The sequence below is a fragment of the Falco biarmicus genome, chromosome 5 (assembly GCF_023638135.1).
Source record: "Falco biarmicus isolate bFalBia1 chromosome 5, bFalBia1.pri, whole genome shotgun sequence".
Classification (NCBI taxonomy): Eukaryota; Metazoa; Chordata; class Aves; order Falconiformes; family Falconidae; genus Falco; species Falco biarmicus.
The window spans coordinates 21505507-21531353 of NC_079292.1; the positions used below are offsets into that span (position 1 = coordinate 21505507).

Genomic DNA, 25847 nt, shown 5'->3' on the forward strand with positions numbered 1-25847 from the left:
ATGGAGGCGGCGGGCGGCGCGGCCCCGGCCCCGGCCCGGGCTCGGCCGGCCCAGCCCCAGCCCCAGCCCCCGCCGCAGCCCCAGCCCCAGCCCAAGAGCCGGGAGCTGTTCAGGAGCCAACGGAAGGAGTCCGAGGTAAGGGCGAGGGTCCCCCCGGGCTCCTTCTGCTCGTGATGCGGGGACGCCCCCACTTGGGGTCCCCGGGGGCTGCGGCTGGAAGGAGCCCAGTCAGGGGTTGGGGGGGTTCCCGGCCCTGGGGGTGCTCCCCGCCCCTCCTTCCACCCCGGCTTGGGGTTTTGAGGGGGTCCCGCGGGGGTGGAGGGTGCCCAGTCTGGAGTGGGGACCCCAGGGAGGCTGCCCCCCACCTCTGCGTCCCACTCCCAGAGCTGTCGGCAGTGTTCTGGGGGCCCAGCTAGGCGCCGAGCTCCCCTACACCTTCCAGGCACCCACTTACCCTCACCACCCCCCGCCAGGGTCCAGAGGTCGCAATGCACCACCACCTCCCCGCCGCTTCACCCCTTCTGCCCAAACAGCCACCACCACCCCGGGCTGCATCACTCTGCTCTGCCCCAGCTGTGCTTGTCCAGCTTCGCAGATGCCAGGCTGGGGGAGCAAGACCACGATCCAGCCCAGGACTGATGCCCCCAGCCGCCATAAAGCCACCGCAGGACCCCTGTGAGCTTCCCCACCAAGTAGCTGTGGGTCCAGGGGCTCCCCAGGGACAGCTGACCCACAAAGGGTCCCTCCTGCCCCGGGGATGGTGCCTGAGCCGTGGCCCCCCGAGCCTTGCCCATGAATTTGGGGGTTGCTTTTCTCCTTTGGCTCAGCCTCATAAAGCGGATTAGCGCTGCATGCACTTCACCAAATTCCTTGTCGGCTTTTAGCTCCCTGAACCAGCCCGCTGGCCTGGCTGCAAAAATTGGGTGAGAAACCAGTGTTTGTGAGCAAGTCGGGCTCAGCCCGGAGCTGCGCATCCTCTGGGGTCATCAATATTAATCGTGATGATGTGCATCTGCTGAGAAGGGCTGCTGGGACTCAGAATGAGAAATTATGTTAATTTAGTTGATCACCCATTCATGTGTTCCCTTCCCGGGGCACAGCAGCACGATGCTGGCATTGGGTTGTCTGGCTGCGGTCGCCCTCTCACTGCCCGGCCGTAATCCTCTGGCAAAGTTTCATGCTCCAGTTCCTCATCTGCAGGGGAAGAGGGAGGGAGATCCACAACCCTATGGGCTTCAGAAAGCCAAAGCCCAGCCCCAAAAGCTGTTGGATCTGGGATGCTGAGGACAGAACATCATAGGTTTGCATCCTCCTGGGCACCTTTGCTTCAAACCAGCTCCAGACAATGTTTTTAAGCAGATGTGAGGCTCTTGAAATGCATCAAACATTCACTGGCACTTTGGGTCCTGCCTCTCTTTCCCCGGGACTTGAGAAATGCTATTTTTACATTCGCCTTCCAAATTTGCACTGTATTTTAAGTAGCCTCATGCAGACGTCCCACTTGTGCCCTGGAAACCTGCATCAAGATTATCCGTGCACAAATCGCTGCTCCGGTGGTTGGAGGACCTTTAATGCAAAGGCAGAGAGCACTGGCAGCCATCCTGCCTCCCAAAATATCCGTGGGGATGCACCGGCCCCCCAGCCTAACCCCAACATGCTCTCCGCAGGGCTCGGTGGATTGCCCCAACCTGGAGTTTGAATACGGGGATGCTGACAGCCACGGCTCCGAGTTAGCAGGTGAAGTGGCATTTGGGAGCTGCGTTGCTATTAATAGATGCCTGCCAGGGAGGGGAAAAAAAATCCCTCAGGGAGTTGGGTGAGCGGGATAGGGGAATGGATATCGAGTGGTATCATCCTTCGGGAATAGAGCAAGAGGGATTTATTAATAGAGAGCCACTCGCTCCCCAGGGACAAGCAAAAGGGATGCATGGGGGCACAGGGATTACCCTGTGCTCCAAATTACCCAGGATGTGATGACAGGTGTGCAGGGGGTGGGAGGACGGGTGGCATGCCTACTGGCACAGCCCAGGCTGGGAAGTGTCACCCCTGGTTGTGGGTGCCATTATGGGTCAAGTCCTCATCCTGTATCTTCCTGCTGTGCGGCAACTCTGGCTGCTTCTGCCCTGTAACCCTCGGGGTCCTGAGCGTGTCTCTACCAGCAAAGGGGTTATTTTTAGCTCTGTGTGTCTCAGCTGCATGAGCTGGCCTGGCTAAAGCACATTTTCTCTGCAACAGATCCTTCCTCCTCCCTTGCAGGACTGTTTCAGTCCCCCATGCTGCTGCTCAGCACCACAGGACTATAGGAATTATATAGGAACAGGCACAACATTGTGTCTTTTCAAGTCCAGCCCCTATTTGTAGGTCCCAAAATGGCCAAGCTGCTGGGTGTGAAATCAGCACAGGTCTTGCCTGGGTGCTCTGACGGTCCCTCCCTTTCCAAACTGCCTTAACTGGGACAGAAAATGGCCCTCCAAAAAGGCCTATGAAATTGCAAATGCAGGTTGAGCACCATCGCTGTGGACAGGAGTGTGGAAACAGCTCAGCCTGGGCGTGGGGATAAAAATGATGAATTTGTTAGCACAGGGTGGCTCTGAGATGCTCCCTGGAGCTGCAGAAGAGCTCAGGGATAAGTTTAGGTCTCTGCCCCATATCTCCTTGGGTGTGCAGGGATGCTTCACAGCCCCACAAGGAATTTGGCAATGAGGAGGAGGGTGAAAGTCCTCTGGGTCCCTCCTGACCCCTTTCTCCATCAGAGCTCTACAGCTACACCGAGGAGCCTGAGCTCAGCAACAACAGGAGGTGCTTCGAGGAGGATTTTCACACTCAAGGTACCAGCTCTGGGCTTGGCACCCCAGGGCTCAGGGCAGCCCCCCAAGGTGAGAGTGGGACCCCCGGGGAGGCACCCAGCTGATTGTTGTGTCCCCTTTCCAGTGCAGGACAGGAGGTGGCTGGAGCTGGATGGGGCTCAGCAGAAGGCCTACATCATGCACCTGTTGGATGGGCTAGAGGTGGTCAGCAGGGACAAGCGGCTCAAAGTAGCACGGGCCATCCTCTACCTGGCACAGGGTAAGGACCACATCCCCCATGTCTGGATGTGGCCACGTGTCTGCTGCCTGGCTTCAGGATGGGGGCTTGGGAGAAACCGTCTCTTGGGGTTGTGCAGGTCGGTGCAGTGAAGTTCCTTCCCAGGATGGTCCCATGTGCTCCAGGTGTTCAAAGGTAGCTCCCCGCTAACCAGTGCCTTCCTTTGGGCCTCTCCAGGTGTCTTTGGAGACTGCGATAATGAAGGCGATGTCCTGCACTGGTCTCGGCACAACAGCTTCCTCCTGTACCAGCTGGGAACCTTCACCGCCTTCCTGGAGCTCCTCAACATGGAGATTGAGTGAGAGGACCCACACTGCCCTCACCTTCCTTGTCCTCTTAACCTTACTCTTTCTTTTCACGCTCCTCTTCTTCATCTTCTTTCTCCCCACCCTCCTCGACATCTTCTTCCTTCTTCACCTTCGTCTTCATCTTCTTTCTCCCTATCCTTCTTGTCCTCTTCTTTCTCCTACCTCATCCTTTTCACTGAGGACCAGGGAGGTGCTGCAGCCACGGCATGTCCTCCAGCGTGCTGTTCCCACCACTGCGGACATAGGCAGAGGGTTGGGATGAGGAGCAGCCTGTGCCCAGTGGCTGGCGCTGAGCGCATCCTCTTCCCTGCAGCAACAGCCAGGCCTGCAGCAGTGCCCTGAGGAAGCCAGCCATCTCGCTAGCCGACAGCACGGAGCTCAGGTACACCCTCTCAGAACCCCACTAGCATATTGGGTGGAGGCCATGGGACAGCCTGTGGGGAAAAAGTGGCCTCTGGCTGGCAGTGTCACCTGCCTGCCATGCTGTCCTGGCAGAGTGCTGCTCAGTGTCATGTACCTGATGGTGGAGAATATCCGTGTGGAGCAAGAGGTGGATCCTCCTGAGTGGAAAACCTGCCGGGAGACTTTCAGGATGGAGCTGAGTGAGCCACAAAGTTCATTGTGCCCTAACAAGTTCCTTTTGTCATGCTGGACCACTGGGGAGACGTCAGGGACAGGGCATCTTCCCTGAACCTGCTCCTGGTCCCTCTCTCCACCAGGTTTCCCTGTTCACACTGAAGAGCCATTTGCTCTTCTGCTTTTCACAATGGTGACCAAGTTCTGCAGTGGCCATGCTCCACACTTCCCCATGAAGAAGGTCCTGCTCCTGCTCTGGAAGGTGCTTCTGGTGGGTGCAAACCCCTTTTTCCAGAGACTAGTCATTTTGGGAATAGTGCTGATGCAGCCTGGATGTTCCCTACTATTCAATCCAACCATAACGAGGTTATTTAGGATGGCACAGGAAGCTGACACAAGGCAAGCAGTTTCTTCTGGGATGAGGCTGGTCTGAGCCATGCAGAGGATGTGGGGTGGGGGAGAAGTCTGGAGAATGAACCAGTGACATGGTGTCTTCATCCTCAACTCTCCAGTTTGATGGCTCCCCTGGAAGCACCATGCAGTCCAGGTGGGATGTCTGCTCCCTGCTCTTTCAACTCTTTTGTTGGTCCCTAGTTCACGCTGGGTGGATTTGAAGCCCTGCAGGTGATGAAGGTGAGGAAGCGGGAGGAGCTGGGGCTGCCACCCTTGCCAGAGGACAGTATCCAGGTGATGCGCAGCATGCGTGCTGCTTCGCCTCCCACCTACTCCATCGAGCTCATGGAGCAGCAGCAGCAGAAGCGTGGTCACCGCAGCCGGAGGGTAAGAGCAGGTGCATCCTCCTAGCACGTGGCCCAGGATGGTTTTCCAGTGCAGACCATCACCTGTTCAAGAAGCCAGCCTGTGTCTGGGAGCATGGTTCCCTTTCCCCCCAAGTGCTCCTGTGTCTTCCAGTTTCATAGAATCACAGAACGGTTTGGGTTGGAAGGGACCTTCATCTAGTCCAACCCCCCTGCCATAGGCAGGGATGTCTCCAACCAGGTCAGGTTGGTCAGAGCCCCGTCCAACCTGGCCTTGAATATTCCCAGGGATCTACCACCTCTCTGGGCAGCCTGTTCCAGTGTCTCACCACCCTCATTGTAAAAAAATTTCTTCCTTATGTCTAGTCTGAATCCACCCTCTTTTAGCTTAAAACTGTTACCCTCTGACCTACCACTACAGGCCCTAGTAACAAGTCTGTCCCCATCTTCCTTACAAGCCCCCTTTAAGTATTGAGAGACTGCTCTAAGGTCTCCACGGAGCCTTCTCTTCTCCAGGCTGAACAGCCCCAGCTCTCTCAGCCCGTCCTCATAGCAGAGGTGCTCCAGCTCTCTGATCATTTTTGTACCCTCCTCTGGATCTGCTCCAACAGCTCCATGTCTGTCCTGTGCTGGGGGCCCCAGAGCTGCATACAGTACTGTAGGTGGGGTCTCATGAGAGCAGAGGGGGAGAGTCACCTCCCTCGACCTGCTGGTCACACTTCTTGTTATGCATCCCAGGATATCATCAGCTTTCTGGGCTGTGAGCACACATCGCCAACTCATGTCCGGTTTTTCATCCACCAGTCTCAGTTGTGGCAGATCCGCCCCACAATGCACTTGATCTGGAGGAAGCAAGAGGACATCCTGACCCTATGGCAAAGGGCTGATAAGCACTAAGGAGCAAACTGCTTACAGCAAGCTCGCCTTGTTTTAGCTCCACTCTTGGAGCTGCCATGCTATGGTCCAAGGATGAAAACACTTGTTATACTAGGGGAGAGTCAGATAGTAGCTCCAAAAGTAAAGATGGAAAATGGCGTCACACCTCCTAGAGCAGCAAGTTTAGAGGTACAGAGGGGATTATTCCTTGTCCAGGCTTTGGTGGCAACAGCTAGGAGGGAAATCTTCACCTGAGGAACGTCTGGGAGCTTGAGCCTTCCAGGATAGAGAGGTCTGGTGCCAGCAGCTGAGAGGGAAATAAAATCCACAGAGTGACTTGAATTTTTCCTTCCCCTTCTGCTGCAGCCCCTGGTGAAGCAAGACAGTTTGGATATCTACAATGAGAGAGACCCTTTCAAGAATGATGAAGCAGGAGTCGATGAAGAGGAGAATGATGACGTGGACAGCGGGATTGAGGGGGAACTGGACCTGATGGAGCGGGATGCAATTATCCCCACAATGCCTGCTCAGCGCCTGCCTATTGAAAGGGTGTCATTTCCCAAAGGGCTCCCCTGGGCCCCCAAAGTCAGGTAAAACCATCTGGTGTCATTGCCATCTTCCCCTGGCATGACCTGTCCTGGAGTTCATTTCAGGCTGAACATCAGTCTGTGGCAAGTTTGTTGGCCTCTGGCAAGTTGAACTGAAGTGACTCCACTTCTTTTGTTTTTTTTTTATCTCGGTTGGTCCTTTCTGGACTGGGTTTAGCTGCGCCCTTCCCCAGGTTTTACAAAGCAAGCATGGCTAAGCTTGGCCAATAAAAGGCAATGCTGTTTTTGGCTTGCCAGGTTGTACTGGAAAGGAGGCTTGTGTTAGAGTGCTGTGGGAGCAGGGTCAGCTTTTCCAACCAGTATCGATGGGTCTTAGTAAGGCAAGGTCCTAGACTAATCATCTTGGGAACTGGTTAATGATATTGCCTCTTGCTTGTTGAGTGGGAATCTTCTGCCTTTTTGAGTGGCCTTGCTCTAAGGTGAAAGATTGGAGAAAAACATCTAAGAACAAAGGAGTTGGTGCCTTCCCTTCCTGAGACCATGCTACACATGATATGGGGGAGCGTTAGGAACAGAGAGTGAAAACCTCTGCTCCTTTCCCTCTAATCCATGTGAGTTTTTTTGCTCTTGATCCAAAACTTGGATTTAATACAGTATCTTTAAAACACAGGAACAAATACATTCTTTTTCATGCGGGAGCAGTGACAGGTAAGTGTGTCTATCCAGAGCACTCCTCGCAGGGACACAGCAAGAACTCATTTCCCACATGGGTCTCTGCACACATGGTGCCATGGTACTCCACGTAACTTAATGCTCTCAGCTTTGAAATCAAATGATTGCTGTTTTTCTTGGCTGGTGCCTGGAAATGCAGCTGGGTTTCTTTCTGCCTGTGAAAGCCTTGGCTCACAGTTCATGTCCTACTTGTCATGCTGAGACCCTGACCAGTTCTCATGAAAGATGCCCAGGGTGGACAAGATGTCAGCTTGCTCTCTCGGAGCACCACATGATTTGCCAGACTGTGGAGACAACATTTGTTCCCTCAAAGAGAGCAGATGCTACTTGAAGATGCATGTAGTAGGAGCACAGAAGGTGGATAAATAAGGTGCTGATTGTAGAGAACTCCTGTCCATTTATTTGCACTCTTCCATGGGCTTGCACAGCAAATACACATGGTTTTGGTTCACATTGCTCCCAACCAACAAGAGCAATGGTGGCTCTCACCTGCTGCTATTAAGACCTCCAGAAATAAATCCTAGAAAGCTCAAAGGTTCTTGCTGGTCCCACAGTGCAGTGCTTTCTAGGCAATGTAGGCAGTGGTCTGGTATATGTCTGTTTTCCAACCTTTTTGTTTTTGTTTCTCTGCTGCTCCATCAGACAGAAAGACATCGAGCATTTCCTGGAAGCAAGTAGGAACAAATTCATTGGATTCACGCTGGGACAGTGAGTGTTACATGTATAGGTCCAACAAAGTCTGTCCCATAGCTTCCATCAGTGCAGTTTAACTGGTGGGAGGGGTCCACAAAGCTCAGGTTTTCTCAACTCAGCTAGCCTAAGGCACGCTCGGGATGATGTGGCACAGCACTGGATTTTGCTGGGGCTGCAGCAATGCACTCAGTGTTACAAAAACATGTTCTGGAGGTGGTGGTCTCCAAGGACCTCTTTCTATTAAAAATCACACCTAACCCAGAATAAGTGACCCCTGGCCCAAGCCAGAAACTGATTTGATGTGGGAGGGAGTCAAGACAATGTGGTATCCACAACAAATTACCCAGTTTGTGAATAAATCAAGCTGCAAGTGCACAGTTGTCCTGGTACAGTGTCAGCAGGGTATATTCATTTTTAGGTGCAGTGTTGGGCTCAAGCTGGCTCCACATGGAGACCTGATTTTACCCAGTGTCACTCCTCTCTTGTGCAGGCTTCGCTGGGGAGGAGGTGGGAGGGTGGACAGTTCACACCAACCCCTCTTCTAATCCCTGACACACTGGGGATGCGTTCGATAGACTCAGTAGACTACAGGCTCCCTTTTTTACCTTGTATGACATGGAAGTGTTTGAACACAGATCTCCTTCCCAGCTTTGTACTTACCTTCTTTCCTCCTCCACAGAGACACTGAAACCCTGATAGGGCTACCACGGCCCATCCATGAAAGCGTGAAGACACTGAAGCAGGTGAGATGGTGGCTCCATGTGTAGTGCTTGGGTGAAGCAGCCCAGAAAGGCTTATTGAGTGGCAGTCAGCTTGTCTAACCTCATCCCTTGCTATTTTTGCTCCGTGGCACTCAGCAGATACTCTGAGGTGGGATTAGACTCATGGGGATCTCATGGGGGTGGAGAAATCATTGACCAAGATCACTAAGGCCATAGGGGGATTGCAGGGCATCAAGTCTACACACAAATTTTGTGATACAGCACTTGGAATGAGTTTCAGGTTCGTCATATGTATGCTCTCAGCCCACAGTAAATGTTTCATGTGAATTTAGTCTTCTGCTCCTCTTCAGCTGATGTACGGCAACATATTCAGTCTGAGCTCTTGCTCTCTGCCTTGGGAAGACAATCTGATTAATCTATTCAAGGTCTGAACAGCTTGAGAGGGGCTGGATATCCACCACATGCAGTGTGGTAGCCTCACATCTAACCTCTGGCTGAAACACAGTTGCTGGAAGGAGTAAGAAGATCCCTCCTTGTTTGTTGTGACAGGAAAGCCTTCTGGAGCTTCTTGCAAGAATTGGGGCAAAAATTGGAAAACCGAGTCCTCACTGCAATTCCAAGTAAATTGTCCAGTGCTTGGACTTTCCCTTTATCCAAGGGCATTGCTTTGTCCTGGTGAGCATTTACCATGTGCTTTGAAGATAACAGACTTTCAGAGTTGGGTTTGGACATACATGCCCAGACCTGTGCTGTTCTCAGGGGGAAGCATGGCCAGTCTTGGCTCCTGCAGCGTTCCACGCTGAGTGAGACACCTCCAGAGGCCAATTGTCCCTATCTAAGGTCTGGATTGCCTTTTGGAGGGGATTGCCCCTCTCCATTTACTTACAGAGAGATCCTAGAAGGAGCAGGTGGAAGTAATCAAAAGCATGATGTGGGGAGGGCTTCACGGACAGAGGGATGTCCCACACAAAGATGAGTTCTCCATATATCTGCTGTGACCTATATACCTAACTCGGATATTACTGAAATCGTCAACTGTTGTCATCACTGACCTCCAGTTGTGATATTGCTCTACCTCTGTGTATTTTTCCAGCACAAATATGTTTCCATCTCAGACATCCAGATCAAGAACGAGGAGGAGCTGGAGAAGTGCCCCATGTCTCTGGTAAGAAGTTGCTGCACCCCATCACTAGACAGATGTGTGCAAGATTTCCAAGGTGTCATAGAAATCCATACATTCTCCATGATCCTTAGGACACACCTGGGATGCTCTTTTTTGTAGAAGTCCATATCTTGTTTAGTTGTATTAAGGGAGAAAGGCCTGGAGCTTCCTGCAGTCAGCATGCAGCTATGTCCATCATTAAGTCCCCAGGCTGGGTTTTATGGAGATGACTGACATATCTCAAGTGTGTGGACTGGAAATACTTAATTTTCCCTTGTTTCTAATGTTTCTGTGTGCTAGGGGGAAGAGGACGTCCAAGAAACCCCTTGTGAGGTCTTGTATCGAGCAATGTTGTACAATCTCCCCCAGTATATGGTAAGTCCCTGTTTCTTAAAAGCAAAGAAGAGCTTTTGAGTGGGGAATGGTCCCAATCTGTGAGCTGCAGAGCTCAGCACGAGGCTGCTGGGGTGTGTTCAGGACTTGAATGATGAGATTTTGGTGGGAATCCAGAGCAGTGTTGGGTGTAAAGTACAGTCCAGAAAGAGTCATTGAGAGGATCAAGGAGTGTAGATACGCAGGGACATTGTCAAATTGTTGGAGATATGTCAGTGGTTGGAAAATAGGATGTGTGCAGAGGACTGGGAGCAAGGAACCAAGTTCTTCACCTTGGTGGGAGCTCAAAGCTGGCTCCTTCCCTCTGGACAGCAAGGAGACCTAGCCAGGGATGGCCTCGTGTCATCTCTAGAGGTGCGTGAGCTGTGACTCACCAGCAATTTATTTACCAGCAACTTACTGCATACTGATGCAGGCATCTTCACTTCTGACCTCAAGCAGCAACCTACAGACTTTATTGGTCCCTTGAGCCTTTGTTTTTCTTGCTGAGATTAATTTTTCGTTACAATATTGTGCTGATCTCTGAGCATGGTGGCTAGCTGGGCCAGGAACCAAACTAAGCCATCATCATGGTTTACATGGCTCAGCAAACAAGGTGCTAATGCCTTCAGGTCTCTGGCAACCTGGCTGTGCTTTCAATAGCTTTCAAACCGTGGAGACTCTGTAGGTTATGATCTTCCTTACAGGGGCATCCCTTGCAGCCTTCCCATGGCCCCAAGAGATTCCCAGAGGAATACAATGCATGTCCTGAAATTCAGCTATGTTGCCAGGATGGATGAGACTTCGAGCAACCTGGTTTAGTGGAAGGTGCCCCTGCCTGTGGCAGAAGGGTTGGAGCTAGATCCTTAAGCTCCCTTCCAACCCAAACCATTCTGTGAATCTGTGATTCTGAGATGCTATTTGGGTCACGTGCACTCTGTCTGTAGGGAGAGAGAAACACTGATTTAAATGTATTAAGCTCCAAGTGTCCCTTGCGTTGTTTTATTCATACTACTAGAGCTCAGGGGTTCATGATGCCCTAAATTAAGGCTGAAACAGAGCTGCTGTGCTTCCTGCACCTGGCCTGTCTGTCCAAGGTATGAAAGGAGAATTTGAGCTGTGGTGTAGTCAGTCCATCATGGTAAACCAAGCTTGTAGTAGTGAAACCCCATAGAGTTGGCTTGAAGTTGTCCCATTTCAGCAAGTGAAGGGGAAGGAAGGAATGCCTCTTCCTGGGACCATCTCTCCACACCCGCCCTCTTCTGCAGATAGCTTTGTTGAAGATCCTCCTTGCTGCAGCACCCACCTCCAAAGCCAAGACCGACTCCATCAATATCCTGGCAGATGTGTTGCCTGAAGAGATGCCGTAAGTCCCTGACAAGATGGCCACCAGCCATCCCAGCTTTGCCACAAAGTCTTGGGCCAAGCAGGAGAGTTGGGGTTTGCCAATAAGTCTGGGAGTGCTACAGATTTGGGGACATCTCTTTGGATAGGTGCAAGCTACTGTTGCCAGCCGGGCAGAGGAGTGAAAGTCAAGGAAGTGATGCTGTTTTTTCAAAAGCGTAACAATTTGAGCACAATTGCCAGCTACTGTGCTCTGCTAGCTAAGTGGCATAAATCATAAAATCATGGTAACTGACCCAAATCAAAAAGATACGTGAACATATGGCAGGTGTCCTTCATACCACTCCCCCAGGACTGTTGGTGGAGGGCAATCAGCTTTTTTTTCCCCTTTTTTTAGTGCACTTTGGTGTCACCAGGCAGGAGAGGATGGAAATGGGAGTCCCACGGGGAACTGAAGGTCCCTGTTTCAGCAGAACCTGTCCAGATTAATATGAACTCAACAGTCCCTTAGTCCTCCTTGTTCCCATATCCACTGTGCTGCTGCCTTCTTTCCCTCCAACACAGCATTACCGTTCTTCAGAGCATGAAACTGGGGATTGACGTGAACAGACACAAAGAGATCATCGTGAAGAGCATCTCAGCTTTGCTGCTCCTGCTCCTCAAGCACTTCAAGCTGAACCACATCTACCAGGTGAGCATAGAGAAGGGGTCAGCCACTGCCAAGCTGGTCTTGAAGCCGGTGTGTCCAGATAGACCCTCTCCTAAAAGACCTGTCCAGGAAGGGTTTCCATGAGGAGCTGCAGATTGCTTGTCCATAGCAGTGAACCCTAGCCCTGGGCAAGGATTTGTATAGGGTTACTCAGGCAGGAATAACCTGTCTGCAATATATCTCTGACTGTGTTTTGACAGAATTGTTTCCACTCACGTGGAAGGAGTTTTCAGACTTCTGGAAAAACTCACACTGTGGCTGATCAGATTAAAATTTAGGAGATTATCATGAGCATGAGCCTCCCCGGTAGAAGGGGGAAGGGAATGGGAGTTAGGCAAGGCCCTCTTTTGCTCTTTCTAATCTCCAACAACCAGAAATAGTGCTGGTAGAACCTCCTGAGGTTAACTAATCTAGTCTTCTGTCCCTCATCAGGATCAAGATCTTGAGGCTCTGGTTTCTACAGAGCCTCAGCTCAGTTCTCCACCCATTCTGCAAGTCAAACAATTAGTGTTTTCAATTTATGTTTTTCCTTTTAAAAGTTTCAACATGGTACGAATCCATCTGTGTTATGAAGCCCACTGATATTTATCTAAGGATAAATATAAATCCATATATTAGACTGGATAAAATGAAACAAAACCTTACATTTTTACAACAGTTACTACATTTGTTCAGGGTTCCCCCACGTTTCTTCACTAATTTTTCTCACTTTACTCCAGAGCAGCTCCTCTCTTTTCTTCCTTCATGACAGCAGGAGCCTTGCAGTCTGTTGCTAAGTCTGGAGAAAGCTGTGGGATTTTCTCCCCTGATTCTGCTTTTGTGTCTGATTTTGGGTGAGCCATCATAATTTCTTTCAGTGCCAAAGCTGGTCTCAGGGTGCACCCCAAAAACCACTGCAGGGTCTGAGACAATGCTTTCAGAAAGTAGTGGAGGGTAACGGAGAGCGTGGCTGGTCTGGGCTCTGCTGGGGGTCACCCTGTGCTCACTGGCTGCCACGTTGGTAGAGCAGCAACTGCACAGACCTGCACACCAACACAAATCAAGTTTTTTTTTGTCTCGGTTGTGTTGAGATTTGGCATTTCTTATGCCAACAGAGAAACACCATCAAATTATTGCAGTTCAGCATTATCTTTGTAACCTTTGTATCCTATGTAACATATTAGTCGCTGGCAGCTGCATTTCCAAGCAGTGAGTGCATCTCAGATCCCAGCTAGTGGGAACTGCTGATTACTTGCAAATAATGGCAGCGGTGTCATCGATGGCATGCAGAGTGTCGACAGCTTGTACCAGGCTGAGATGAGACATGTAGGAACAAACTGTTTGTTTGCTCTCAGGTTTGGGGTGTTGACTGCAGATTATTGACAGACATGGGTAGGATAGGATGGGATGGGATAGGATAGGATATTGCTGCTATTTGTGTCTGTCTCTTTAGAGGACAGTAGAGATTTGTTGTATTATGTAGCTGTATGTACCCAGACCATTTCATGTTTAGAGGGGGAGAGAAATTAAAAGCATTTATGAAGGCAAGGGTGCTTTTTCCGTCAAAATTTGAAAAGGGACTGGGATTAGCATGTGACAGCAATAGAATTATCATATTTTCTCATGTAATAGCTACATCTCCTTCCCTTTTATCCATATATTGTTTTGCCACAGATTATATTTTGAAAAGCTACACTGCAGTCATTACATGCAGCTATTCCTAAACTACTGACAAATTTTGTGTGTCCACTTCATGGCTCTGGAGTTTTCCATCTGGTGGAAGTTGCTGTGTATGATGCAAGCCTTACACAGCAAACTTCTGCAAGGTGTCTAGAGCAAACCATCAAGACTGCTTTGCTTTTGGCTGGAAATGGGTTTCCATTCCCAGGTGATGCTCCCACTTGTTCCAGCTAACCTTGACCCATTTCAATTCTCTTCCTCAGTTTGAGTATGTGTCCCAACATTTGGTGTTTGCCAACTGCATCCCGTTGATCCTGAAGTTCTTCAACCAAAACATCATGTCATACATCACTGCCAAAAACAGGTACAGCCACTTCTGGGAAAGGCAGTGGTGATGGAGCAGGGAGGCTTTGTGCGTGAGGAACCCTAACACATGACTATGTGGTGGGACCAAGTGACCTCTGGTCCCTAGCCTGGCTTTGGGGCAGTATACTCTTCACTAAAGGAATACATTGGAATGGAGCAAATACCTTCTGCTTAATGAGAAGGACAGATGGGGGGGGGGGGGGGGGGGGCGGTGTGTCCAGTCTCTCACTGGACTACTGAAATGCATGTAGACCTGTCTCCCTTGCTGGCAGTAGGCCCATTTTCATCTTTATGTGGACTCCTGGAAAGCAGTCCAGTGCCACTGGGCATCTATGGGCTACAACTTCAAGAAGATTAGGTGGGGAAGAGTCTTCTAGGTCTTTTCCGCTTCATAGAGCTATAATTCAGCTGTTCTGCCTGGCTTCTTCAGATTTTGTGTAGCTGTTACTGCCTTTTACTTCTGATTTTAGAAAGACACTAGCCCAAGTTTGAGCCTGCATAGGGACTGGCTGGACTACTGCAACTCAGTGTAAGAACTGAAAGAACACAACTCTTTCACAACTCAGTAGCACTGGGCTGGATTTCCCCATTTGCAGGGGAGTGTTGCTGTTGGAATAATGAAGAGATCCCTTTTCTTGCTTTTTGATGCACTTTAGCTCTGTGTGTAGGCTGGTTTGTCTCCTGCATGGTGTGGTTGTGTATATGTGAGAAGGCACGCATCAAAAAATAGAAAGTAATATATTAATTATCTTGCTGATAAATATTTCCGCTTTTGGTCCTGTGCTTTAAAGCCACATAAGTGAGGAGGAAACATAGCCCAGGAGCACTTAGCTTCCTCCTCTGCATTCTGATGGAGGCTTCACAGGCAGGATATGCACCTGTGAAATGAGGTGGGGTTTGCAGCTGGATGCTCTGATCCAGGGAGGTTTAGCTGTTCTGTCCAGCCAGAGTACCAGTTTGTCAGATAACAGTGAGCAATGTCAGGCACTGCCCTGCAAAAAGGATCATGGAATTTTGCCACGTTCAGATGTATGGACCTGAGGCCAGTGATGGTGCAACAGGAAGTATCAGAAGTGATGCCAGTACAATGACAACTTGTGGCAATTGAGCTGTGTGGCTCCTTGTCCTGACCTGGTTCCCTCTGAGCTCTCCCGCTTGTATCTGCATGGCGCTTCCAGCTTTAGGGTTATGATGGATAGGAGCCAGCAGGAGCATCTGTCCTTGTGGTCAGACAAGCCCTTCCTGGGCTAAATGCTTTAAATGAAAGCCTGTTTGAGGGGATCTCCTGACCTTGGGTCTTCATCCTGGACCGCCTTTGACTCAGTGACTGTCAAGTCAGCTTGTTGCTCGGTTGCTGAAGTTAAAAACAAAAAATAGCAAACAAGAGGGGACACAAGAACTGAAGCTGTGTGACAATGCATGCTTCATTTTAGATTGGTATATGTCTTGGCATGGATAGCATCAGAGTGTGTGTGTGTATACATACACTATATATATATATATATACACACACATATTGTATACTTTTCTTGGGTTTTTTTGTTGGCTACTTTTACAGAGGCAATAGGCTTGGAGGGCTTCAAAAGACCTGATGCCCTCATGAATTTTCTTGCTGATAATCAGATACTCCATTATAACCTAAGATCTGGGGTTTGTGGTTTTTTTTCCCTTTTTAAAAATATACATATGAATAACTAATCTTTCATGTCTTAATGGATCCAAATCCTTTGAGTCCTTATTAATGCACTCAGGATGTGCTTTGGAGCCAAGAGGAATCGACGTGCTCCATTAAGCTGAGACGCAAGGCAGCGGTGAGGCTGCGAGCCCATTTGGATGCCATCTGTGCAGTCGGAAGTGCAGGAAGGAGGCATGTCCACGTGGCACCAGCTGCAGGCTGGTTCATGTGCCCAATGTGGCTTGCTGGAGATGGGATTGTTGCTACGCATCCAAACTACTTGTTGCATCAGGCATTGCTGCCTTTGCAATTCAAATCCCAAGCACAGGGAAAGAAGACATTACAGATTGCTGGGCATAATCATGTAGATCATCTTAAAAAGTTGCTTTCATATTTACCTGGTTCTTAACAAGTCCCTTCTTTTGTGCCTTCTGCAGCATCTCCGTCCTGGATTATCCACATTGTACAGTCTATGATTTGCCTGAGCTCACTGCAGAAAGCCTGGTAAGCAGCACAGAAAGGGTCCTTGTAAACAGTATTGCGGTATGTGAGAGGGTGAGGAAGGATTTTTGTTTTCTTTTTTCTGTCTTCTTTTTTTGTACCCCCAACCTTTCCAAAATTAGACTTCTTTCCCCCCCCCAGACTTGAAAATTCCTCCCATCGCTATTCTGATCAGCTGTGGGGAGTTTGGGGAGGAGGCACTGCTGGCCTTGTGAAACCCATAAAAATAGTTTGGTTTAGAGTTTTCCCTTTCACTTTTCTAAATGAGAGAGCCTCCTTTTGAAGAGGATTTGCCCAGAGGCCATTGCCTCCCAGGTTTAAATTGCCATGAGCACTCACATTTCATAAAATGCCAGTAGATTAAGGAATGAGCCAAATTCCCTGTAGAGGGGAGCCTAAGTGTTATGAAGACCAGCCAGCATGATGACCTGTGTGAATATATGGACTATAGATGAGACATTAATGCTGGCAGGTTCATAACTGCAATAATTCAAATGCAGAGTAGGCTAGACTCGCATAGGGTGCAGAGCAGGGACAAACTTTGGAGTTAACAGGGAGGGGGATCAGAGGGAAGTGAGTTGCTAAATGATGCAGGAATCATTAAGAAGCAGCCTGACCAAAACCAGTCTGGGCCAGGATGATCTCACGTTGCCTGGCTGCTAAAATCTTGAGCCTATGTTGTTTTCCTTAGCTGTGTAAAGGTTAAAATCGTTAAAGTGGAAGATTTTCCCTAGTTTCTACTAACCAAAGTTGCTCATGAATCCTTGAGGCTGCGGTCAGCCAGGACAACCAAACTGGTTTTATTGGATCTGTAGCCATGGCTTTCCTGATGTGCCAACTGCAATGCAAATTCCCACTGTGAGTTTATTATGCCAGAACAAATTTATGTAAAAACCTGCTGTGGAGCACATGCGGGTGGATGTGATGTGGGATCATCATGCATGGCCGGCGTGCTGGCTCAGTCCTCCACTGGCGTTCCATGTGCCCTTCTGCCAGTGCTTCTTGCCTCCTTCTAGGTACCTGCTCAGGGTGACAACTCCTGGACATCGTCTTCCTCTTTATCAACACCATCAGTCTCCTGTTTTGTGCTGGTCCGTGGGCTACTTGCTGAGGGCTGTCCCCCTGACAGGCTCCCAGCGACATGTCCTGGCCCAATGGGGACATCTAGCGACACGTTGCTGAGTACTCCCATGGCTCACGCTAATCCTTAACACTCATGCTAAGTTTTACGGCTGTAGGAGAAGACTGAACGTTTTTAGGAAAAATATTCCCAGTAGGGACTGGTCCCCAATTTGGGAGCTGTTGCATTAAATGACAGTGCCTCTTCACTTTCCTCCAGCAGACATGGACGTTAGCCTTATCGGAGGTTAATTTAATTACAAAATATGCAGAAACCAACTTGAATTTTACCATGTGTTTGTCTTCGGGAGGATACCCATGAATGTAAGGATTTAATAGAAATTAAACATGCCATGGTAATTGAGGCATATGCTTATGCACGTATTTATGTTCCTTCAGCCAACACTTTGTGTGTTGGTTTAGCTTTTTTTTTAACACTCTGATGCACTGATTTTAACATCCCAGCCGTAACACATATCTCAGCAGACAGAACAGATGATTATACTCTCAGTGGGTTGCACACAGGATATTGTGTGTTCAGTTTCCTTCCATGGAAAACCAGGCTGAGTTCAGCAGTGCTGTTTCCAGATGAGGGATCCTTTGGCAGTGGGGTAACTGCTGTCCCCACATGATATAAATCAGGAGTGGCTGCAGTCCCAGCAAGGTCGCGCAGGTTTCACCCCTCCTGCTGTAGGACAAGCTCTTTGATTCCTTGCTGGTCCCTATCTCCACTCTTCTGTCACAGCTCCCTGTGCTTGAGGAAGGGGCTGCAGAGGACCCTGCTGTACTGTGTCGTGGTGCCATGGGGAGGGGAACAGGAGACAGGGGTAAATGGAGGATTAAAGTCCATTTAGCCTATTCCCTCGTTCTGTAAATCTGATGGAAAGCCTTTCACTTATTTGAAGCTATAGAGACAACATCATATTGGTGACAAAAATAAATCCAGCTGCCTATGAAAGGGGTACTAGCTTATTCTACTGAGGTCTTTTTGGAAAAAAACCTACTTGGTGCAGAGGGAGCATATTAGGACTGGGCACTGATACGAAACTGCACGAGCGCTGCTCCTGAGCTGGCACCTTCAGAGCTGCATGCAGCATCTGCGAGCACCTTGGTGACATCCCACCTCTGGGCTCTGCTGTGTGCACAGGAGCCTCCAGCACAGGCATAGCCTTTACTGCCAGAAAAGTGCATTGGCTCAAAGTGGCTTGTACCAAATCCCAGAATTAAATAAAATGTCAGAACCACTTTCTTTTTGGCCTCTAAAAATTGTATGTACAATAGCATTTTACAGGCTTACTGAAATGATAGGTTTGGTGCTTGCTTTTAAGAACAAAGGTATTATGCTGGCAGGATTTTCTTGGGTAAATCCAGTTTCAAAGCTGGATTAGACACTCTGACAGAACGGGCTCCCTGGGGTCATCCTCAGACTCCTCCCGAGGATGCCCAGAACCTGGATCATGCACCAGGCTGCAGTTTTTGCCATAAGTTGTTACAGCCATGAAGCTGTAGCTTGCTGGAAGTGGCTTATAAATTAAGCAGCATTTGTTTCCGCTCTCATCGCTGAATAGGTTATTTGTGGGACACTTCTGCTGTGCTCAGTGCTGTTCAAGCATAAAGCAAGTTACTGTAGTGGAATTACTGCTCAAATGTGCCACAGGCAATATTTACGCAACCTGGAGTTGGAGGTGCTTATGCTTAGCTAATATTTAAAATAATCTATCAATTGCACTTAAGTTGGAAGGGAACTTTGTTAGAGAAAAATCTTATCCTCCTGATAAAAATGCTTTTGTTTGCCATCCTGCATTATGTGACTGCCTTTTATTTGTCTGTAATATGTCCTCTAAGCATGTGGTAATTTAGGAATTAATTTATATAATTAACAAAAACCTGCTCTCTAAGCAGTGCTGATCACTAGGCTGTAATTTGCTCTCTGACTGTAAACAACGAATTCAAATCTACCACAATATATATTTCCCATGATGGAATAATGTGATTTATCTTAGCTCTTACTCTAAACCTAAATGCGAATTAAAATGCTGATCACATCTGAGTCTTTCAGAACGGTTTTCCCCAGAATCTGTTGGCTTGTCAGCTGCATGATGATAACCCAAGTGAGGAGGGAGCTCCACTGCTCACTCTCCATTGGAAAAAAGACCTGTGCAGACAGTAAAAATAGACTTTCAGCATAAGGATATCTCTGTGGTAGTGGTGTTGGACGCTGCAGTTAGGGTTACACTTTTCCTTCTCCACTTGCAGGAAGCTGGAGACAACAACCAGTTCTGCTGGAGAAATTTATTCTCCTGCATTAACTTGCTGAGGATCCTCAACAAGCTGACCAAGTGGAAACACTCGAGGACAATGGTAAGGTGATGTCCCGCCTCCCCAAGACTTGCTGTGGGCTGCCAGTGTTGCAATCTGAGCATGTCACCGGCTCTATACAGTGGGCTTCAGCCCAGCCTTCCTGCTGAGACTTTCTTCTGGCAGTGGTGAAGCTTCTGCTGCTTCATAATCTGCCCATTTTTGTTTCACAGACTGAGCCTTAAATGCAGAAATGCTTTTTGTTCTGCAAGTAATACTTATTTCTATGACCCTCAAGCCCTGTGCAGCAAGTGTTGGTTATGTTGAACACTCCTGTTTGACCTGATTGGGGTTTGTACTGTACGTGGCCCGGGTGTTAGTGCCCAAAGCTGCACAGACAGTACTTGTGGGCTTTCTTGAACACATTGCATTAATTTCTCTTGATTTCTTGACAGATGTTGGTAGTCTTTAAGTCAGCCCCAATACTGAAACGAGCTCTGAAGGTGAAGCAGGCCATGATGCAGCTGTATGTCCTCAAACTGCTGAAAATCCAGACCAAATACCTGGGGCGCCAGTGGAGAAAAAGCAACATGAAGACCATGTCTGCCATTTACCAGAAGGTGCGGCACCGCATGAACGATGACTGGGCTTATGGCAATGGTGAGTAGTGCCAGGGAAGCATCTTCTCTGCCTGCAGAGATGAAATCGGCTCGCAGGGGTATGGTGTGGTTTGGCCTATAAACTTTTTTGAGTCAGTATTGGGGATTTTTTCAGAAGCTTTAAGGCACCATTCAGCACCATCAGAAGAGAACAAACTGATTGCATGAGGAAAGGTGGGAATAATCAGATCAGAATGAGACATAATCAGCTTGAGTCTCCAAGACAAGAGTTTCCGCCAAGCCGAGGCCTGCACTTTTGCATTCCCAAATCACTTTTGTCATCAAGCCACTAAATTGTCCTGGTATCTGCTTAGGATGGCCATGGAGTGAAGATCTGACTGATAGCTCTGCAGCTCACACCTCAGAAATAGCAGTGGTTACATCCTGGCAGTGTGGATACTCTGAATCCTTAAGCTGAAGCACAGACTAGATGTGCTGGTCTGTTTAAACAGCTCTTATGTAATCCAAATCTATATTTTTTGAGAGACGCCATGAAGTTTCTGATGTTCCTCATGTATTAATCCACAGGGTGCATCAGACCACATGGTTTTATTCCCTTGTAAGTACACTCAGTTGCTGCAACAATTGAGCCAAGCTTAGGACAAGCAAAAAAAGTATTAAAATGACATTTTGCCATAATATAGTCTGAAATTTTTGCTCTGCATGTATCTTCTTTTTAATAAGGATCAAGTAGGAAAATTGGGTAGCATTCCTGTTTTAAAACAAAACAGGGCAAAAAGTAAAAGCCTAACCTAAGTTTTTTACAAGGCAGAAAAGCATTATAATTATGTTAGGGTGTTCAACTGTAAAATATAAATTTTTGAAGACTTGTAGGCTTTTGATACTCATGATACCCCTATGACATTAATTCAGAAGAATGAAAAAGTAAACTTGATATTTTTAATTTTACTTTAGGGCTAGTGGAGTTCCCCCAAAAACCAAAGAGCTGAAAGGCTGGGGAAGACTGGGAACTACTTTTCTTTTATGGGAAACGCTATCCTGTCACTGCCTTTTTCAGCTGATTGTTCCCTGTTGGGATGAATACGGCAGCAGGGCTGCCTTATGCCACTAACGGGGTACAGCTATGGGATACTGCCTGCCTTGGGTGACTTAAATAGCTTGAGCACTATATGCTCCAAAAGAGCAGGAGAAGACGAGTACCTACATCACCTGGCCTGGAGCAAGGGTTTGCGGTAACAACTGAATTTACATGGCAATATTGAGAATAATGCAATTTTAAGACAGATGCCAAGGATAAGTTGTGTGTGTCCCACTTCCCTGAAAAGAGTTAAATCAGCAACATAATGCAACACTCGATTGCGCAATTTACTGCTTAGCAGAGACTGCATCTTGACCTGGACAGTTTGCCAGGGAAGAACTTGGCTTTCAGAGACACAGTCTGGAAGGGTTTTTCCTGGAGTAATTATTTTTATCTTTGTATGTCTGGCTTGATACTCAGCTTGGACCTTTCCCCCCCTTGAGCACAGCTGAGCTTTGCCAATGAATTTATGGAACCTTTATGGAGCAAATAACTATTTCATATAGACTGAGAGCTCATAAAGACCAACTTTCAAAATACAACTTTTTTTTTTCATGTTACATGTTGAGGTAATACTACTTGTTTCAAATATCATGGTTCTTACAGCTAGTTATTAGCTTTTCAACATCATTCATAGTTAGATTTGTCTAAATTTTAAAAAATGTTTTCAGTAGCTCATAAGAAGTTCACCAGGTTTTAGCTATATGCATTAAATCTTGGTCTCTGCTTGAGACATCTATGGAGATTTTCAGTAGATGTGGTGGGGCCTTTCTGAAAAAAGCAGGAGCTTGGTAATTATAGAGTCCTTAAAGAGCACCACAGAGCAGAAATAATTGCATTTCTACAGGAAGCTTTCTGACTCTGCTTAATTTACAAGTTATTTTAACATATTTCATTTAAATACCTTAAATTGAAATGCATACATAATGGGAATTGATTAGGAATAACTGAGTGGCTAATACTCTGGTCAATTCAGGCATGTGGTTGCTGTAAAATCTTCATCCTTACTTTTGCTGAAACCTTACCAGAGTTACTTTTTCCACAATACTTCGGTCTTGTTTCTTCTTCAATGCAGATATTGATGCAAGACCATGGGATTTCCAGGCTGAAGAATGCACCCTGAGGGCCAACATTGAAGCCTTCAATAGCCGGAGATACGACAAACCTCAAGACTCAGAGTTTGCACCAGTGGACAACTGCCTGCAGAGCGTGCTGGGACAGCGGCTGGAGCTCCCCGAAGACTTCCAGTACTCATACGAACTCTGGTTGGAACGGGAGGTGTTTTCCCAGCCCATTCGCTGGGAGGAGCTGCTGCACTACCAGTGAGAAGGCCACCTTCACCTGCCCCAGTCCCACCTCAATAAGGACTCAAGGTGCTACAGGCTGAGGAAAGGAAGATTATTTTGGACCTGGGTGTTCTTAGGCACAGCTGGAAAAAGATTATGGTCTTTCCAAAGAGACCCAGAGACCCCTGAGTATGCAGCTCCCGTCTTTTTGGAGGTCATCCCTTTCCTGTGACTTCTTGTAGACCATGCAGCATCAATTGACCTGCACAGAGGCCACAGACGAGGCTCCAGTGTCACAATAGTGGCAGTGTCAAGAGTGAGCTTATCTGGTCTTTACTTCAGATTGACACCAGTGTACGAGAGCTGAGTCCAGGTCTGTCTCTTAGCTTGGTTCACGCATGTAAGTAAATTTGTTGTAAAAGTATCTCAACTGTGAAAGGTTTTCATCTCTCCCAAATGCTCCACGCTGTGCTGAATTTGTTTTCATTTATTCAGTTATGGCTGTCTGATAATGTGCTTCAAACACCCTGCTGCCATGAACAAGCTGCCCTGCTTTCCTAATGAAGCTGAAAATAAGAAATATGTGGCACTGGCTGTGACAGTCTCAGTCAGAGATGACAGGCTGACTTGGCCAAAGGAGATGACATTACATCTTGTCCCTAGGCTGGCATTACTGCTGCTGGGATTACACAACCTGACTTACAGAGCCTTGCTTCCACAACTGACAATTTTTGCATCACCAGGGATAGTAATCCATTACCTTTTCACTGCTCCACTTTTCCTCCACCATTCTGTTCACTGTGCAGTGTTTAGAGCTGTAAAGGATGTTGATCGCCTCTCTTTCTCTCCACCTGGTTGTTTTTGAAGGATACTTACTGCAGCTGTTAGGTTTCCAGATAGCTTTCTTCATTGCTTTTTAGCCCTTCTAACCCTGGAGGAGACCGTGAATGCCGCATTAAATAACCTAATTTTTGCACAGATTTTTGGTTATTCAGGGGAATGTTTGTGCCAAGTCTTAAAGTGGGGAGGAAAAGTGCTTTGGTTAACACTTTATTGCCATCATATGAGGAAAAGAATAGACACTGCAGTCTGTAACTTTCAGAATGAATAGCATATTAGAGCTATAAACTTTCTATAAAGTCAATGCAAACGCTACACTTGGGTAAAGCTGCCCTGCATGGGGATGGCAGCTGAAGGCAGGCTGGAAACCCATGAGGGCTGACCTGCTGAGTGAATCTCAGCCCTTGGCACTGTGCAGAGTGACAGTCCCTTCTCCTCAGACAATGGTGCTTTCTGAGGGCTACACTGAGAAGGCAGGGTGGGCTTCACAGTACTTTAGTATTATGACAGAGCCTGCAAACTATAATCTTTCCTCTACAAAATTTTATCAGTCCAGCACAGGGAGTCCTGGCTCTAACCTCCCTCTGGCCATGAAGCCAGGAGTTTGTTTTTTGTCACAGAAGCATGTGTTAATATAGTGCAGGCAAGCACTTAGGCCGTACTGTTAACAAAATATCAAGCACACAAGTGATAAAACCACAAGTATTACTTATTACAGGGTTTGTGCTTATTGCTGTAGAATTCAACTGAGTGTTTCCTAAATGGCGTTTGTAAAAGGTGTTTTTCATGGAAATAGCATTAGTAAACCCACTCACCTTTTTAAATATGCTTTTGTTCAAAATAAACCAGAGCAACTTTTAAAGCATGTACATTTACTTAAGCTTTTTTTTCTTCCTGCACCTTAATTTAAATGCTTCCTTTGATGCCTTTTTTTGTTTTTAAAGGACAAAAACATCCCCCACAAACAAACCCATAAATTCAGCTCTCACCTGTGCCCATATCCACTCTATCCACTGAGGAAGGGCCTTCTGTCTGACGTACTTTGGATGTTCTATTCTGATGTATCTGTAGAACTCTAAAAAACAAAATTATGGGCTGTAGATGTCTTCACAGTGTCCATGCTTGTTAAAAAGTAAGAAGTTATTTAAAAATAAATAAAGCCTGTCCAAGCAGTGAGGCTTGGAAAACAGACATGCGATCTGTAATTGAAGCATGGTGCTCTCTTTAGAGATCCCAGAACTGGGAGAGTGCTGTAGCTCCAGATAAGTCATTTCAGCATTTGTACTTTAGCTCCCTTTCTAAAATACAGCACCTAGTATTTCCCTATGTTCCCTAGCGCCTACGGGTAGTAAATAAACTAAAGATTAAATAAGCACAAATAAATTAACAAGCCCCAGCTAAAGATGGCAGACATCTGAAGGGTCTGTGAAATATTTCAGTAGTAGGAATGCATATAACTACTACTATTTTCAGCCTGTACTAGGGTTCAGAGCCCAGGACTAGCTGGAAAGTTCAGGACTTTTTCTGTGGTATTTTGGCTCATATTTTCCTATCAAATGTGCAATTTCCCCATCAGGCCAGGGTCCTGGGAATTTAGCTGTACCTCTGTGTGGTTTTATGTATCCTGACACAAGGGACACCCCTTGGTGTATCGGTTCCTTTTTTTCTTCCCTCACATGGTGCCCTGAAAGAGTCACACACTGAAGAGTCTGGAGTGGTGGTTTTTTTCTGGTTAACCCAATTACTCCCCTTGCTTTATGATTCCTCTGGTATTCTCTGTTTTACAGCAATTTAGAAAACAATCTAATTCCCCAACAACTATGTGTGAATGTACAGGAAGTGCTATCAATATATCCAAATCCTTTTAGTCTTAATAAACTAAGGTCATGAAGGTAAGTGTTTCTTCAAGGGGAAAATAATTAGCATAAATTTGGGACATCACTTGTAAAATGAGTTGATAAAAAGAAAGGTCTTTCTACTGAAACCAGAGGATCTCCCAGCTTAAAGCAGTTCCAGTTTCTATATTTTACCATGTATTTATAATAAAGACTTAACTCACCTTTGATGTGAACTTCCTAGCAAAAGCTGAGGCTTAGAGACTGTCTATATTATAAGCACTTAATCATAAAGTACAGGAGAGCACACTTCATACCTTCATATGATTTATTTCCTTACAGGATAACCTTTAGGAACAAGAAGCCTAAATTGATTACGTAAATTTAATCAATCTAAATTGATTGATTAAAGAATCAGAAAATTAGAAAAGCTCTGGTATTTGGTTCAAAACTTCCCCCACTCCCCAAGAGGCTCTTTCCCACAATGTTTATGTTGGAAAAAAATAACCAGTACATACACAATGTAATCTTTCTACATTTTATATTTAAATAGTGCTTGAGATAAGGTTTCTATGACTTTTCAGTGCCTTCTATTTTTACTGAGGTAGAAAATAGGAATACAAATGCTTACCTGAATTGCCTGTATGGTAGAGGATGGTACAAACTGTTATCTTTGAATGTTTTCA

The 25847-nt window shown here is 47.2% G+C and overlaps 1 protein-coding gene across 2 annotated transcripts; it reads left to right on the top strand.

Annotated features, from left to right (window-relative positions):
* Window positions 1–24195, top strand: STRIP2 (striatin interacting protein 2). Of its 2 annotated transcripts, XM_056340733.1 has the most exons (21): window positions 1–135; window positions 1668–1737; window positions 2754–2828; window positions 2932–3066; window positions 3262–3382; window positions 3706–3774; window positions 3888–3994; window positions 4112–4239; window positions 4563–4748; window positions 5969–6192; window positions 7525–7590; window positions 8255–8318; window positions 9391–9462; window positions 9760–9834; window positions 11100–11197; window positions 11740–11866; window positions 13807–13907; window positions 16022–16088; window positions 19461–19565; window positions 19958–20162; window positions 22276–24195. In XM_056340733.1, exons 1-21 carry the CDS (start codon window positions 1–3, stop codon window positions 22524–22526), a joined length of 2481 nt encoding a protein of 826 aa, XP_056196708.1. In that variant the 3' UTR covers window positions 22527–24195. The 2 variants fall into 2 exon arrangements, with proteins under 2 accessions (XP_056196708.1, XP_056196709.1); XM_056340734.1 differs by lacking the exons at window positions 1–135; window positions 19461–19565; window positions 19958–20162; window positions 22276–24195 and adding an exon at window positions 17102–18060 and having other exon boundaries at window positions 508–1737.
* Window positions 24196–25847: the final 1652 nt, after the last annotated feature.